At 40.4% G+C, this 14,830-nt stretch overlaps 1 protein-coding gene across 1 annotated transcript in view; it reads right to left on the bottom strand.

The window, feature by feature from the left end:
* The window catches only part of LOC117826971 (protein unc-13 homolog A-like), a 41,011-nt gene extending 27,696 nt beyond the window's left edge, over positions 1-13,315 (bottom strand). The window contains 9 exon segments of the mRNA XM_034703411.1: positions 1,759-1,972; positions 4,042-4,071; positions 4,496-4,538; positions 4,742-4,812; positions 5,402-5,525; positions 5,681-5,798; positions 8,036-8,135; positions 8,372-8,401; positions 12,950-13,315. Coding sequence (XP_034559302.1) covers positions 1,759-1,972; positions 4,042-4,071; positions 4,496-4,538; positions 4,742-4,812; positions 5,402-5,525; positions 5,681-5,798; positions 8,036-8,135; positions 8,372-8,401; positions 12,950-12,971 — 752 coding nt within the window. The 5' untranslated portion in view covers positions 12,972-13,315.
* Positions 13,316-14,830: the final 1,515 nt, after the last annotated feature.

Raw genomic sequence — 14,830 nt, forward strand, 5'->3', positions numbered from 1 at the left:
TTTTCTACATGTCTTGGGGCGGCAAGGCACAATGCTGATGGCTAATCGATGGAAATCACCGGGGGTACAAGAGAACCAGACAAGCAGTGAGAAATAGAGCAGAACAGGAAGGTGAGAGGCCTCCAGAAAGCTGACAAAAGAAAAAGCACAAGCATCCAGAAATGCAGCAAACAGGGGAAAAGTATTTATACTCTTTGATGAATGGGGCTATTAAAAAATCCGAAAGAGGCACAAGGAGGAGAGAGAATGGATTGCGAGCGAGGGAGATAGTGAAGACAGGAAGGGAGTGGTGAGCACAGAGACAAATAGAAGAGAGCAGGGTTGGAGAGAGTGCGGAGAGCTGAGGGGAGGAGATGAAGAAGAATGGGCTGGGCTGTGGGGAGGAGAGTCGTGTCCAATACACTCACAAAAGCAGCTAATCTTATGTGCAGTATTGACCATTAGATTGCCAGTTGAATAATTCATAAAGCTGGAGGTAAGGGATGCATAGTTTCATTCTCAGTCTGTGAGAGATATGTCAATAAAAGCTGAGAAATGTAGCTGCATTGTAAACAACTCTGAAGAGAAATAGTGCTCTGTCTGTATGACCCAATGAAGGACAAAATGTATGAAAGAACTTCACTGACTTCAATCATTCCCTTCTTTACTGAAGACATTTTTACCTATCATAGGTTTAAACTGTACAATTACAGATGGCTGAATATAATGTTGCTGCCCCAGTGTTAGGTTTCTTGTATTGGACATGCTATCATATGTACAGTTGTGCTAATAAGCTACACACCCTGGCAGAATGTATAATTTCCTGAGTAGTTTCTGTTGTCATTATGATATAAAAAGAGTAAACACAGTTGTTTGACATTAAATGGCTTCACCCAACCACTAACCATGAGTGAAAAAAATGTTTTTTCTTATCATTCATATTCTCTGAAAAATGGCCAAAAAAAATCACAAATTCTGCCAGGGTATGTAAACTTATGAGCACAACTGTACATGTCCATTGTTATAAGTAACACCTCTGCTTTTCCTATAACATACATGTTGAGAAAAAGTATCCTAACTGAATCAAACCTAAAATCATAAAATCTATCTTTTACAAGAACTAGCTCTTTTTAATTCAACACTCATCAAATCATCCATAAAACAACTAGTAAATCATCGATTTGTCAACTATAAACTGATTACAATTAATCATTATACAATGATACTGTTCCTTCAATTCCGAACAACTGCCAATAGGGCCAAATGTGGCAATAACAGCCAAATGGCAAATGACTGTTAAACATCAATATCTTTCTAAACTTAGCAAACATCTACAACTATAAACTAACTAAATCAAAAGCATTTTTACTCGGTCTCAGGCTGGGCGGACTCTGTATTTTATATCAAGACCTGTCAAGAACACCACTGATGCTCTCTGTGTCCCTGTCATTACTGTGATAAGAGTAAAAACAAAACTTAAGGAGTCAAAAGAAAGGCAACAAGATAAAACCAAACCTTGTTTGTTGCTGTCAATAGTATTCAAAAAGCAAACTTAAATATAATAACAGAAGTCTTTTATTTTGCTAACTCTCATAATGATTTTTCATTGATATATATAGTCTCGGTCTTGTCTCGGTCTTGCCCTGCCTTGGTCTTGGTCTTGACCCGGTCTCGACCCCTAAACGTCTTGGTCTTGTCTTGGTCTCTGTGCACTCTGGTCTCGGACATGTCTTGGTTTCGGTTAATGTGATCTTGACTACAACACTAGCAAGCACATACCTGACGGTCCTCTGATGTTGGTAGTCGACATCCTGGTTGTTTCCAGATTGTGGGTAAGAATAACTTCTGGAGCTGCGGTGCTGCTGGCTGATGGGATACTGGTGGACAGAGGCATTGGGCTGCGATGTGCTGTAGTAGGGAGGGGGGATGCTGTTACTGGTTTCGCTTCGGTAGTCGCTGTCTCTGTCATCCACGGCACTGTCAGGATCTTCATCTGTAAAGAGAAGAGAGAAGGAAGTCATCAGTTTTTTGGTGGAGGGGGGAAGAAAAAGCACTAAAAAGGCAAAAATTTGAAACCTCTCATGTGTCACAGAGATGAAATGCTTTAATCAGCACTGAGCTGACCTTTTAGTACCACGGTAATTATGTATAATAAGCAACATTCAACTTCTAGACCCTGATCAGACCCCTAAAGGTCATTCAGAGTGCATCCATACATGATGCATATAGGGAACATTATCAGCAGCTCCCTCCTCCCTCTCATCATCCTTATTTAACATAAATCTATTTCTGCTCACTAAAGGAGAGGCTTTATTTTCTGTGGTGTCCATAGATGAGAGATTAACATACCAGAGGAAAGTGAAGAGAGACTTTAACAGTGCTGAATAAGTCTGTACCAGCATGTATTAATCATTTATCGCCATCCATCGTCTCCCGCACTCTGACGAGGGCGGCTGCTGCACTGCTTACACCTCTATATTCATCTGTCTGGGCATGTAATCACTAATTAAAGGCATCAAACTTTGTCTCTCTCTCTCTCTCTCTCTCTCTCTCTCTCTCTCTCCTCTCTCTCTCTCTCTCTCCTCTCTCTCTCTCTCTCTCTCCTCTCTCTCTCTCTCTCCTCTCTCTCTCTCTCTCTCCTCTCTCTCTCTCTCTCTCTCTCTCTCTCTCCTCCTCCCTCTCTCTCTCTCTCTCTACTTCATTGGCTCAGCATCTAACTTTACCCCCCCTCGCTCTTTCGTTCTTTCCTCTGAGTAAACAGAGTTGAGATGAATTCCTGCAGTTGTGTGGGTGAATCTGACAGACACTTATATAAGACCATCTGCTAATCACAGCAGGACAGAAACACAGACAGAGAGGGAGGAACAGAGTTTTTGTCAGTTCCTCTCTCATTTACAGCACACTTATCTAATATCTGTATACTAAAGAATTCACTCAGCAGTCAGTAACTATTTGGAAATAATTTTTATGATTGTGGCTCTAAAGTGCAAATCATCTATGCTAAATGAAATAATTGCTGATCGTAAAGGCACAACCATCTGAATTACTCTGCAGACCTCCATTTTTTACACTGGAATTACTTCCTACCAAAAAATAGTCCCCATGAAAGCTGTTAGTAAATTTTTTCATTATCTAGACCAGGGGTTCCTTAACTTTCAGCCCGCGACCCCCAAAATTTAGGTGCCAAAGACTCGCGACCCCCACTGTCCCTCAAAGTGATTTAATGTGGCTTCATTTAGCTGGTCTGAAGAAAATTAGCCTACCTACATGAGCATGTGGCTGTGTTTCCTGTGCTGTTATGAATTAACCTACTGCTACTGATGTTTTTGATAATTAACTGTTCACTAGCCCTAAACTTAGGAGTCATCTGGCAAAAAGAAAAGCAGAAAAGTCATTACATTTTCTATTTTCAAGGTTTTATTTCAAGTTTAGCTACTATTTTTGTTGATGTTTTTTACTGTGAATGGGTAAAATTGATTGTTTTTAGATGAGAACTTTTGTCATTCAACATTTTTTATTGCATTTTTTCAGTATTTCTTTGTTCACCACAAGTTAACAAATTATATATGAGTAATACAAAACCAACAAAGAGAAGAAAAAATAAATCAATACAAAAAATATAAACATAATAATGATAATAAATGAATAATAATAATTAACAGTAAAACCAAAAAGAAAGATAAACTTAAGAAAAGAAACTAAATATAAACAAATAAATAATAATACAATTTTTTAGAGTAACTTAAAAAAACAAACATTCTGGAAGACATCTCACGACCGTTCCTGATCTATACTAGAACTAAGGGAAGAGATGTTTCAGTTTTCTTCTCCAAATCTTTATTTCCATGCAGTCAGCAAATTAAATAAAATAATTCTAAAAAGTGAGACCAAAACTTAACCCAGTATACAGGTAAATATGATCATATCATGGCTGAAAGTCAGCACGTTACCTCTAAACCTAAGTAATGGATTACAGAACCAAACCCCCCCCCCCCCCCCCCCCCCCCCCCCCCAAGATACTTGTGTATGGAGTAGTGTGTTGTGTATTGTGTATACACTCACTTTGTTGATCTCCCCATAGACTCCAGTTACCTGCAACAAAACAGAAATGTGTCAGTATTGATTATGAATTATGTTGGTGTTCAAGCATAAACATGCATTTGCACCTTTGACGCCCCTAAGTCCCTTCATGAAGCTGGCGAATGGACCGAGAGCACAGAGAGTGCTGAGCTTCCAAGTCCTTCCAGCTGCCTCAGACTGCTGGCTCAGCAGGCTTGGCAGACTTGACCAATAGTCGAAGCGCAGCAGCATCCTGTAGGAGCTTGCTTTCGGATATCTGATACCTCTATTGATCCTTAACAGTGCAGTGATCCATACCCCCTTTTCCCCCTTGCACACAATAACCCATGTGTGGTTACAAACTCATTATATACATGCTGAGGTAAAAAAAAACTAATTACATTTTGACATAAAACATTAACCTCTTGTTTAGCACAAAAAGTGATCTGTCACTTACAGCACTGGGTTCCTGGTGCACGGAGTGGTCGTTCCTGCTCCTCCTGGTAAGAATATTGAAGTCAAACAATTGAAAAACATACATTACATCTACAAAACTTATGCCCATATGTAGGGAGCGGAGAAAAGGTCAAATGTTATTTCCGTCATAATGTGTAACACACTTACTCACCCAACTAATGATGTCTGTATGTTCTTAAATTGCAAGAAAGTGATGGGGTATAAATCAAACTTAGTGACTGCTTACATCTTGGTCCCTCATGGCGTTGAGCTGCTCCAGTTTTTTGGCCCAGTACCGAGCCTCATCTTCAGGGATATCTGAAACAACACGGTGGGTAAAGTCAAATGAAATATCTTAATGGAGCCACGCTGAATGCAGCGTGTTAAAACATTTGTTCTCAAACTAAGAACCCTGAGAACAACCAAGTGAGCTAACCTATTTCTCAAAAATGAATTGACCCAGATCTAGTTTTTGACAACATGCAAAGATCTGCAGCTACTTCTTTTCAAACAGCGTCAAAGCAAAAGCCCTATAAATAGGACAGGTCCCTAGTCTGTGGAGTCAGGTGCACAGTATCGACTAAAGGAAGAGGAAACAGTATGAAAATGACACCTAATCAATGCTGAGAAGAAGCTGGATCACTGAGAAGGAAAGGACACAAACATTGTCCCTGGTACACATGCAGCTTGGCATACACATCACAGAGAAATAGGTCAGGTTGATTGATCAGTCAGAGAGATTATTGGTGTTCATATATCACTGTTCACTGTGAAAATATACAGACATAATTTATTTAAGGTTGTCTTCTCCTTCCCTTGAGGGTTGATGATTTTCGATATATCATTATTTTTTTCCTCTCCCACCTTTTGACACTTTCTGATTCTGCTGTGATTATTGATTTCTCACCGAGAGGCAGTTCAAAGCGTGTGTCGAGCAGCACCAGGTGGAGAGTGGGGTCTTTGGTGCCACAGATCTCATTATCAGTCATGATGACCTGAGAGTCCAGTGTGAGCCACTCGCCTGGACCTTCCTAAATGAGGAGAGGAAAAAAAAAACACTTCACACACATGCAGTCAACACACGAACAACAGCCCAGCAAGAGCAAGGCCAGTCCCTCTAATCTAACTGAGTACACAGTGTTCTGCTACAGTATGTCTCAAGTGGCAGTGGTGGTTAATGGTAAACCTCATTAGACTGCCGGATGCTCCTGAGGGGGATCCACACAGTGCCGACCATGGTGTCCCAGATTAACCCTTTGTTCCACACCTCTACCGTCAGACCCAGGTCCAGACGGTTTATTTCACTGATGACAGAGAGACAGAAATAGAAACAAGACGATTAAAAATCAGGAGACAAATCAAACGATTCAAAGGTTACATTTAAACACAGTGGTGGATATCTACTCAACTACTACACTTATGCACATTTTTGAGGTCTATGTGCTTTCTTTTACTGCCTTCTTTGTTTGGTACTTTATACCCCAACCTGCAGAATACACCTATGAGCTCATATGATCAGGCCAATACAGGATTATCATAAATATATCAATATTGGCATACATGTTTAAAGATATGCATCAATTATGAAACCTCATTACACCGAACGTATGATAGAAATAATTCAGTAATAGGGTCAGGTAGTTTATTCAAATCCCAGTCTGTATCATTGCTAGGCAGCTGAAGAAGTTCAGCACTAGAATTACATATTGTTTAAAAAGTTTTAAAATGAAGCTTTAGTAGTACGTTTGGATTGTCATAACAGTGCACAATCCTTTCACCAGCCAGGCTCAAAAGGACTTTGAAATTTAAGATCAAAAAAGTCAGTCAGAACTTATGTTTTGGTAAGACTTTACTTTTTATTTCTTCTACCCTAAATTCCAGAGGGAATGTTGCATTTCTCCCCCACATATTTTTTGACAGCTACATAAAATAACAAATAACTAACTCAAGAAATAAATAGAGGCGTTAGAGATTTAACTACTAATTCAAAAACTTTTTAGATGTCTGGCATTTCTACTAAGTGAGGCGGCTTCCAAACTTCTCACATGGTTTGTATAAGATGGTAAAACAATCTCTAATTTTCTCCGCATTTTGTTTGAGCGGCTAGACTACCAATTATAGCAAGTAGAGAAAAAGTACCACATTTATAAAGAAGTCAAACATATCTCTACTTCTTCTGACTACACCAGTTCAATGAACATTGTTGCATCAGTACCATCTATTAATGTCAAACATAATTCCTCCTTCACAGGGTCCATCGCTGTTCTTATATTTGGATACTAAATCATATTTTCCTGATCATACTTTCACTGCAGTGGGAGTTTGAATAAAGTGCTTTACTATATTGGTTTATTTACTCATATGAGTACTTGTTCTGTTCAAAGATGAATGCTAAACACACACTGGCACTCTAACACACACAAGATGCACAGTAATTACTAGTGGGCTTCACTGTGACAAATATAAGACATGTCTCTGTGGGAACGAGCCTGAGAGAATCTCACATAAAACATTTACAAGACAGCAGGGAGCAGGACAGAGAGGAAAAAGAGAGAGGGGGGAGATGGAAGTGAGGGAGGGAAAAGGGGAGGGAGGGGGAGAATGTGATGAAGGCAGTGGAGGAGGTGATTGTATCGCATGCCTGGAGGGACAAAGTGGTAACTTTAATTAAGAAATAGGGAGACTGGATTTCCCGTCTCAGTGGTGACTCCTTTTAGGAAACGTGATGTTTGATTCATGGCTGAGGGGGCGCAGTCATTTAAAGGCTGTTTGAAGGCGGGGATGAGGCTCTTTCTGCAGCCCAAATATTACATAACAGGGCTTCACTGATGCAACCCCGGTACAATGCTCAACGCCTCTGAACATCATACAGATGCAGAGGACTCCGCAGTCAGCCTGCCTGCTGCATCCCACATGCTAAATGATTCTCAGCATTCACCGCCCATATGCTGCCACACTATCAATACCACACTGGGTCCCACTGCATGAGGAATAAGCAGAGTTGTATAACAGTTAAATGATTGTTCTATTGAAAAAAAACTCATTTAGAGAATGCAAAAGCTGCTGAATATACCTAGAGAGCAAACAAAGGAGGAGAAAGAAGGAAAAGTGTGTGGAAGAAAGTAAGATTGAAATGGGTAACGGAGGAGGAGGGGGAAGGAGGGTGGAGCAGATGAGCAAGATATGAAAGAGAGGAGCTGGGAGGGAGCCGTGGTTGAAAAGGAGGATGAGAAGTGCAGGAGTGTCAGGGGAGAGCAGATGAAAAAGAGCATGAGGCGATCGTTGGGGCTGAGGTGCAGATGTGGGAAAGGAAGAGCTGCACGAAACAATGCAGGGATAAATGCTGCTTGAGATGGAGGACTTAAAAACAAAGGAGGGAGGATGGTTGATAGAAAGCAAGAGATGAAACAACAAAGATGCACTCATTCAGTTGAAGTAGAGTAGAACAGAGGAAGAAGCAAGGGATTGGGAGATACAGAAGTAGGAGAGAGAGAGAGAGGAAGGAAGGGAGAGTTCTGTATGAAGATGATGAAGGACTCACAACATAAAGTCTTGCTCCCAGCTGGGCAAGTTGCCCCTGACAGCAATGGTTGTGCTCTTCACATTTTGTACCTTCAGGGTCACATAAGTGTTGAACTTCTCTGTTAATGAGAGAGAATTAAAGACAGAGATGCATTAAAACGAAACATGCATAACAAAATTAAAGTGTAATCCCTGTGAGAGCTAGATGTAGAATAACTGACTTCCATTCACTTCATTTCCATTCCTGGCTGCAGCATGTAATGTGTCTGCAGTCTGCTTAAACATTTATGTCACATAACAGTGTGTCTCTCCTCCCTGATCTACCTCTTTTTATATCCAGGATCCCTGGTCTTACCTTGGGGTCCATCCAGCTTGGCTTTCTTCACTGTGGAAACACAGAGAGGGACAAAGTCACACACAGGAACGCCATCTGTTGGCACTTCTGAACGCTCCTGCATTCTCTGTTCTTCATACTGAACAGGCAACAAAAGCATGCTCATGATAAACCTAAACATCTACACCACCCAAAGCACAAAGTAATGAATGTATAACACTGCTTTGACTAAGGATTGATAACATTTGAGATGTATTTCCAATCACCACCAACTGGCATACAGTGCACACATACTGTACACAGAGTAAATCATGGTTTGCATGAATTGCTGAAATGCAATTATGCAGCGGATTAAGTGCTCTCACCATAGGTTCAGATATTGGCACTGAGTGTGGTGGCAGAACATGAACACACAGGACTGGAAAAACATGGCCAGCTTTCCTGTTGCGCTGTGCATCAGTGTGGGATGCAGATTAAAAGACGATGAAAAGAACAGCAGAGCAAGCACAGATTTAAAAGATTACCTATCTTCCTATATTTTCATGTGTAATGTGATTTTCTATGAAGAGCTGCAGTTTAATCTTACCGATTGAATGACATGCACATGCAAGGGTTCAGTTAGGTCTTATTTCTGTCTGCACTGTTCGCACATTAAAAGTAAGGTGTTGCAGGATTTTTCAGTGCTAAGTTAGAGCTCTCTCTGCAGCACTTTGGTACCAGCTTTGACGTAACTCACACATGCATTTTTTAAAACTCTACAACCCGCTGCTCTCTACATGCTCCAGTAGATGCCAATGCCACACTGCAGGTGTCTGCATACCGTACAGAACACAGGAATGTATGTAATCAGAAAGTGCAAGCATTGCTGCATGAGTCACCTGGCACTCTTGTCGCCCTCTGAGAGATAGAACGTGAACACCAGTAATCTGAAAAATATTCTGCACCGACCATTCACACCAGAACCAGTCGCTATAGTAACCACAAAGGGAAAAGTTGGAGTTAAATTGGCCTGAGTCAGCAAGGCACTTCTTTTAGCCAATTTCCCACTACTTTTACTTTGTGTTTCTTTGATAACACACACACTAACTGAAGCTAAATCTGCAGCTTAAGTGCCCTTCTGTTACATCAGCACACAAACACACACTCTCTCTCTCTCTCTCTCTCTCTCTCTCTCTCTCTCTCTCTCTCTCTCTCTCTCTCTCTGCAGATGACTCACTATACTAATAACAATACATAACGATCCCTGCCTCCATACACACCTCAGAAACCTTTGCCATTTAAAAACACACATAAACACACAGTCCTGCTTCACCACAGCATAATCTCTGACATCCAGTGTAGTCCTTAAAACAGCTGTCACTGTAAAAGAAAAGGAAATAATCCAACATACTTCAGAAGAAACAAAGCTATGTTTTTAGCAGTGCTCCACATACTTTAGACAGACCACATCAGAGTCTACTTTTTGCTGTGTTTTAGTGCCAACACTAAAAACAGCCCTGGAAATCTATCAGCACTGGAGGAGGATCAATAAAAAGGGAATTGGATTTTCGACAGTGGAAAGCTGAAGCTTAATAATAGCACACAATCATAAATCTCTCTGACAAGGTGAGTTACGATCCACAAGCCCTGCAAACAATATTTAGTCACAATTGCATGGATCTAAGCAGACAGGACGACACACATACAAATAGAGCACATGTAAGCATCTATAAATCACAGGCATTAAGCCTGTGAGGGGCTGTAACATTATATCAACCAGAGAAAATGTAGGTTATGTGTGAGCAGAAATCTGTTCAGAAAACAAGGTCAAAAATAGATCCATCTGCCACCCTCTTATATTTAAGGACTTAAAGAATCAAAGGATTTTTCATTCTTTAATCAGAGCATGCACAATCTGTAAGTGTGACTGTACATTTTTTGCAACTTTCGTATTTTCTTTTATTGGCACAGACTTCTGACACAGCATGCTCTGACTTATGGGAATTGAGCAGATTGCCAAGAAAACAGAAACTCTACAGGGAATCAAACAACCCTTCAACTTGAACTGTCAGGGAATTTACAAGAGCCAGAGGGTGGGCTGAGTTCAGCCATCAAGCAGCCAACAACGTGGGCTGACATGATTCAGACAGACAGTGTCTTATTCTGAAGGATCACATGCAGATCTGCAGTAAAGTCCTTGCAACTGCTGACAGAGACATAACACTCTGAGATTTAGTGTCTAAATCAAGACAGTAAAAAATTAGCCTTGGAAAAAATGAGGAGTATCTGCAGGAAAGTAAGCCAAGTGTTTAAGCTGTGTGTCTGGATTCTGCTTTGTCTGCAGATGCTACAAAGAAATGCTGCCTATTCAAGAGGCAAAAAGTACTGTGGAGGCCAGAAATAGCTCCAGTCAGGTAAGCATGAATGATGTAACAGGAACAGAAAGAAGGCTCTCTGCCAAGCCTCGTAGTCTACGACACTGACAGCCGCAGTCGGTGTTTATGAATGAATAACACTCAGGGTCTTAATGACACCGGGGACTGACTCAGTGCAGGGACAGTCAGGCTGTGTGGACCTGACGCCAATGGATGAGGTGGGGCAGCATCCATAATGGGCCTAACATAAGAAAGGTGACTTTGAAACCACTTAAACCTATCTTTTGTACCCGCATTATTCAACCTATGATAACCATCTAGAGCTTAGGCATACCTTGACATATTCTATAACTGACTGGAACTTCATCAGATATAGATAAAGTGATCGAGTGATAAGATCATTAAGAGAAAACGTCATCTGCAAATAGTGAGGTAGATAAACAAGTAATTTTCCATCCAAAATGGTCGATATGATGAGATATAATCCACTAATATGATGGGTCATTTGATTTATCTTTATCTTATTTGAAAAAAACCTTAACATTCTTAAGTAGTTTTGATCTTAACCCAAGTTTTAACCATTGTGGTTGTAATTAGGCAACAACGAATGATGATAATGATCATCGAATAATCTGCCTGTCATTTTCTCTTGAATCATTGAGTCTATTTGGCTGAAAAAAGGCAGAAAAAATCTAAAAAATACAATGAAGCATCTTCAAATGTTTTTTTTCTCTCCAATTTATAGTCTCAAACCTAAAACCAGGCTATTCATGTCAGATAAAGAAAGGCAGCAAAGTCTCAAATTCTGAAAACATAAAATGTATGTCTGATAAAATGACCCACTGATTAACAAGTATGACATTTCACTTTGCTTGGATGATGAACCAATTGCTTTAGCTTGAAACTGGATCTTTCACTGGACCATTTTCTGGCAGCTTCAAGACCAACAGTGATCAATGAATTCCAAGCACTTTCCTAACTTATAAATAAATATTGTTTGTTTTTTTGTTTTGTTTTTTACTTTCCGTTCTTTTCTTTTCATCATTGTTTTAAATATTACTCCCTCTTATTAATCTTGTTTTGTTTTGTATGTAGATATTCTGTTCTACATTGATACTTTGTCTTTGTGTTGATTGTTATCTTTGGACAAGTCTGTTGGGTTTTTTTTTTGGCTCCTAACATGTTAGTGGTTAATTTTATTATTGAATTTCCCTGTTATATCTTGGCTCGTGTTATTCAACAGCAATGTTTTGTTTTGTTATTTTATATGTGCAATAAATAAATATATAAATAAATAAATTGAACGGGTGTCTTTTGCAGCTCCAGTCAGATTCCTGATCCTGACAGAGTCAAGTGAGGACAAACGACTCATCAAAACCTTGCAGTACTGCCAAATCATCCTCTATCGTTCCATCGAACGCCAAAACACCTACACTGGTGGACCATCAAATGCGTTCTAAAGGGATCCCCTATCCTATAGCTGCGTCTCGTATGTTGCGCTGGAAGTGGTGTGACTTTATGAGCCATCACAGCAGACGCTTATTCATCGTATTGTACGGCAACAGTGTCAGCAGCATCAGGTGCTTTCTGGGAGTCTGGGAGGAGGAGGAGGTGACGCATCGCTTCAGGGAAAACGATGAGGAGTGACGAGCTGCACCTCCAGCTGAATACGAGTATTCCCTCACGACTACAGCGACGCGGCAGAAAGGGAAGCGGCGGGCGGTGCGGCAGAGGCGGCGGCAGCGTCAACGTCAGCGGCAGGGGCTTTTCCTCGTCCTCCTCCTCCTCTGCTGACTGCCCACGCATGAATGAACAGTGGATGACACACAGAAATCGCAACAGCACTCACCAAGGAAGGAAACATCGGATCTCCTCCTCCTTGAAGACATTTATAGAAACTAAAAGAGCCAATGTTAACAGTCACGACTCGACTAGCTTGTAATAATTTTGCCTCTCTCTTTTTTTTTTTTTTAGCAGTCACAACTCATTCATGTTTTTGTGAAGCTAAAAACAATAAATTTCACAAACATGTCATTCAGCAACAGTTCTGTTAGAAGTACCCCATTACAAAGATGTAGTGTATCTGCCTGTGTGATTTAATGACTGCTCAGCACAATCGGATACACACACTTTTCTACAGAGCTGATAGTCCGCAGGCTCTGTCACACAACTGGTGCAGTTTACACGTGAGCATAGTTTAACAACACCAAACACAAAGGCATTAATTGTCCCTTTAATCTCTTACCTCCCACACAGAGCAGGGACATCTCTGATAGCGGTGTGAGCGTCCCCGGCTGTCCTCTACTGAGTGCTCCGAGATTTGTTTGGTCAGTCCGTTTTGGTCTCTTGGTAACAAAAAGTCAAAGCGTTACCCTAAATGTCTCCGGAAACACATGATCCTTTTTGTCAGTGCACGAATGTTTCTTAGTGGAGCTGCTGTTGCTCTTCAGGCAGGACACACTGGAGTGAATTCCTCGCCCCCCCTCTCCGTCCTCCTCTGCATTGCCTCAGCTCTGCTCCGCCGCTGCTCCTCCTGCGCGCACAGCCATCTTGTTTCAGCAGCAGCACCCTCCGCGCGAGGACAGCTCCCCCGCGCCGCGCCGCCCTGACGTCAGAGCTGATGAGTAGCAGGCCGAGAGAGAGAGAGAGAGAGAGAGAGAGAGAGAGAGAGAGAGAGAGAGAGAGAGAGAGAGAGAGAGAGAGAGAGAGAGAGAGAGAGAGAGAGAGAGAGAGAGAGAGAGAGGGTTGGAAACGGGATAGAGCTGTATTAAAACGGTCCTGCCCAGTGTAATGCACTCAATGATGGCGGTGAGGAATTCCATTCATTATTTTCAAAGTCATATACCATGTCACAAATAATTTCTTTAATTGGACAAATTGAATAGCCTACACTGAAATACATATATTATTCAGAATCATCGATTTGAAATGTAACACAATGTTTTTTCTCTACCTTTGCATTCTATAACTGTATCTTAATGATTGCTAATGATGGACATTTTTTTCTATATATATTCTTTTTGGAATTCTTGTACTGTACTCCTTCTTGTTTGCTGCTGTAACTCAGTAAATTTCCCTGTTGTGGGATGAATAATAAAAGAGTAGCCTTTCTTAAGGAGTATCTTATATCAATTTGTCTTATATCTTGCTCTCTCTTGCACCCTGAATGATATAGCCTACATGCTCATAATTAATGTTTTTATTTATTTATTTTACCAGGTAAAAATGTTTGAGAACCAGTTCTCATTTACAAACATGACCTGACCAAAACGCGCCAACAGGAACACAAACACACACATAGACATATAAACATAAAATAGAACAAAGGTGAACAAGTAACAAGCAATGTGCGAAAGGTGTTAAAAAGTATGTGTGTATATATAAGTATGCATGTAAGTAAAGTCCAAATTGATCAGCAGGAGCAACAGTCAACTAAAATCTAAATGTACCCCCGAACAATTGATAAAAAGATAAGTAACTATGGATGATATTTTCTATTATTTCTGTCATTTTACTGTTTTCTTATTTTTTTTTAGACACTGTAAGGTGTTTTTAGCTGGTTATTTATAGCGATGCCTATTTATGCTGTACACAAGCAAACAACACCATCAGCATAAAGACTGACTGTGTACATGTGCATTTTATATAATCAGTGCTGAAGGGTAGGTGTCATATGAGAGAATTTACAGTGTGCATTAAAGAAAGCCCTTTGTATAGCCTATATTCCATGGCAGGATGGGAAAACTGAAAGCAGAATAAGAACACACTTACCTACACATGCATGGGACAAGATCAGCAAACACAAGAACCACAGTCCACAGAACTAACAATACTAAGAAACCTAAGTTAAGTTTGACTTATTCCCTGGGTAACCACTTACAGATTTCTCATGTTCACTGTATTGAAATGTAATTATCAAAAATATCTAGCAGTTATTTTACATCATTTTACATGATGCGAAATGAAAAAGCATAGGGTTAGTAACATTGTTTGTCTTTAGGGATTTGTGGGCAGGTATCTGAGTGACTTGCTGTCAACTATATAGTCCAATGGTCCTTATTTCTACTACTACAAGCTGCTAATAAGAGATTACCGTTGAAAAGTATTGACAACCACCCATAAATAC

Source organism: Notolabrus celidotus, chromosome 15 (genome assembly GCF_009762535.1).
Source record: "Notolabrus celidotus isolate fNotCel1 chromosome 15, fNotCel1.pri, whole genome shotgun sequence".
In the NCBI taxonomy this organism is placed as follows: domain Eukaryota; kingdom Metazoa; phylum Chordata; class Actinopteri; order Labriformes; family Labridae; genus Notolabrus; species Notolabrus celidotus.